The sequence below is a fragment of the Myotis davidii genome, unplaced genomic scaffold, assembly GCF_000327345.1.
Source record: "Myotis davidii unplaced genomic scaffold, ASM32734v1 scaffold46, whole genome shotgun sequence".
Classification (NCBI taxonomy): Eukaryota; Metazoa; Chordata; class Mammalia; order Chiroptera; family Vespertilionidae; genus Myotis; species Myotis davidii.
In genome coordinates, this window is record NW_006383006.1 from 12,065,764 (window position 1) to 12,068,151 (window position 2,388).

Sequence of the window (2,388 nt, forward strand, 5' to 3'; positions counted from 1 at the left end):
AAACATGTATGCTTCTCATGACATCTCACTGTATCAAAGAATTTGATATTTCTTTATCAAGGAATGAGGCCCTCAGACCGTAGCTGTTCGTGATTCATTTAGGCATATGTGGGGAGGAAACAGTGGCAGAGATACCTCCCCACCCCACCCAACTTCAAAAAAATCAGTTTCATGCTTGGTTTCCATGCTGGGTTTGATTGAACCACTTGTCTTTTTTTTCATATAATTTGTCCTATTTTAACTTTCCCTTTGTTTTGCTTTGAGACCATGGGCATATGACTTACCCTCTCTGAAGCTCCTTTCTCATCAATAAAGTGGAGAACGGGAAAATAATAATTTTTAATTAAAAAAATTAAGTGGAGAAATGGATAGTGAAACAGCTTAGAGAACTGACACAGGAAGTAACTAACCAGCGGAACTGTAAAGTCCTTTGTAAAATAAAAGATACTTTGTCAGATGGCCTGTTCGTGCGTGGCCTTGAGAAGAGCTGCTCTGCTTCTAAAACGCTGTAACTGGTTCCTGTTTTTTAATTCTGACCAACTTGGTGTTACTTGTGTCTTTGTAGAAGCCATTGTCATCAGTGGGAAAACTGAAAGGTCTCCCCATGACCAGGAGATCAAATTCTTTGCCAAAGTAAGTGACTCGCTGTGCATATCTAATTACTTTCTTCTTAGGATCTGTACAGTTTAGGGTACAAGTTAAGCCGACCCCGCAAAGATATCCAAAACTCCAATGGCTCCAATGAGACAGACATTTCTCCTATTTCTCTCCTGTGGAACATTCCCGAGGCAGGACAGTGGTCCGAGGAGGCAGCCAGCCTGCTCTGCTCCATGCATCACCCAGGGTCTCAGGCTCTTCTCTGATGCTCCACCGTCTCTTACGGTGCGGTCTGTGTCCCTATGGTTCTAACAGGCTCACCTGTACCATATCTGTGGGAAAGGGGGAAGGGAGAGGGGAGGGCAAGCTGCTACTTTTTTAAAAGCTGTATCCCAATGGCTAGAACTTAGTCACTTTAACCTCACCTAGCTAGAAGGGAGACTGGACAGTGCATTCTCCAGTTTGGTGACCTCGTGCCGAAAACATGGGGGTTTCTATTGCTAAGAGAAAGACGAGGGGATGAATCTGGGTGCCAGTGAGCAGTCTCTGCCAGACAACCCCATTCAGAGGACTAATTGCATGGGCAGCCGTGGGTCAGCCGTGTTCTAAGAGGCAGTGATAGATGCGCCAGGCTAGTATTGCTGGACCAGGTACCTGTTGGCTGCCATGCCCAGGAAGTCATGAATCAGTGCAGGTGACCCACAGGAGCCCCCTGACAATGTTGACTCAGGTCTGTGCTCATTGGTGGTCTTATCCTTTTTCACACACCAGGACCTCTGAGTATAGGCACAGAAGAGGAAAATGTATTAGAATCACTGGGTAGTGCAGGGGTGGGGAACCTTTTTAGCCTCTAGTACTAAATAAAAACACAGCTGTTTAAAAAAAAAGACACAGCTGTTAGGTATTAGCATCTTTGGGAAGATATTCAACTTTAAGATTTAGCTAGCATTTATTAAACACACCTATAACATTATTCCAGGTCCATACAAAATTATCAACTTAAAAATTAGACTGCTATATTTGGTCAAACCGTTAATTAATTTACCCCTAGTGCCTTGGCAGGGCATGCAGCCTGTGGGCTGGACGTTCCCCACCCCTGGGATAGAGTTTCCTGGAAGGTCAGGGGTTCACTGGGCATGAACTTTTTCAAAGGAACCAAAGGAAGGGCTTTGGCTGGCTTCCTGGAAGTTAATTTCTGGTGGATTTTCCAGGTGCTCCTCCCGCTGGTTGACCAATACTTCACCAATCACCGCCTCTACTTCCTGTCGTCCCCGCTGAAGCCCCTTAGCAGCAGTGGGTATGCCTCCCATAAGGAGAAAGAAATGGTGGCCAGGTGAGTCTACGCAAGAAAGAGAAGGTCTTGGTGCTGATGTGGTTATATAAACCTCCAGATTCCTGGAGACCCAATGAGTCTTTTGAAGAAATGAACTGTATCCTGAAGATTGGTGGCTCAGAGGTTTTGGTTATCACCCGTTTTTTAAAGTAATTTCATTCATACTTATCTATGTATTATTATCTTGGCAGCATAGAAAAGTGCACTGTTTGGGGGTTTCAGTAGGGCTGGGGGGAAATTTATATATCAGGTTAACTTCTATCCTGAAATAACATTTAGAAAAAGGTGAAGGTAATTCTGCAGCTTAGGAAAAGCAAACACAGAACATTGAGAAGAAGCAGATTAATGCTGTGTTCAATCCCATTCTTATCAGGCTTCTGAAGCTTAAAATTTAGGAACAGAATCACGTCTTACAAATTCTGGTGTGGACGATCTGAGATTTGCAATCTAGAGCAACA

The 2,388-nt window shown here is 44.1% G+C and overlaps 1 protein-coding gene across 1 annotated transcript in view; it reads left to right on the forward strand.

Moving 5' to 3' along the window:
• RYR3 (ryanodine receptor 3) overlaps positions 1-2,388 on the forward strand; it is a 417,605-nt gene that overhangs the window by 309,308 nt on the left and 105,909 nt on the right. Inside the window, 1 exon segment of the mRNA XM_015557536.1 lies at positions 1,809-1,930. Coding sequence (XP_015413022.1) covers positions 1,809-1,930 — 122 coding nt within the window.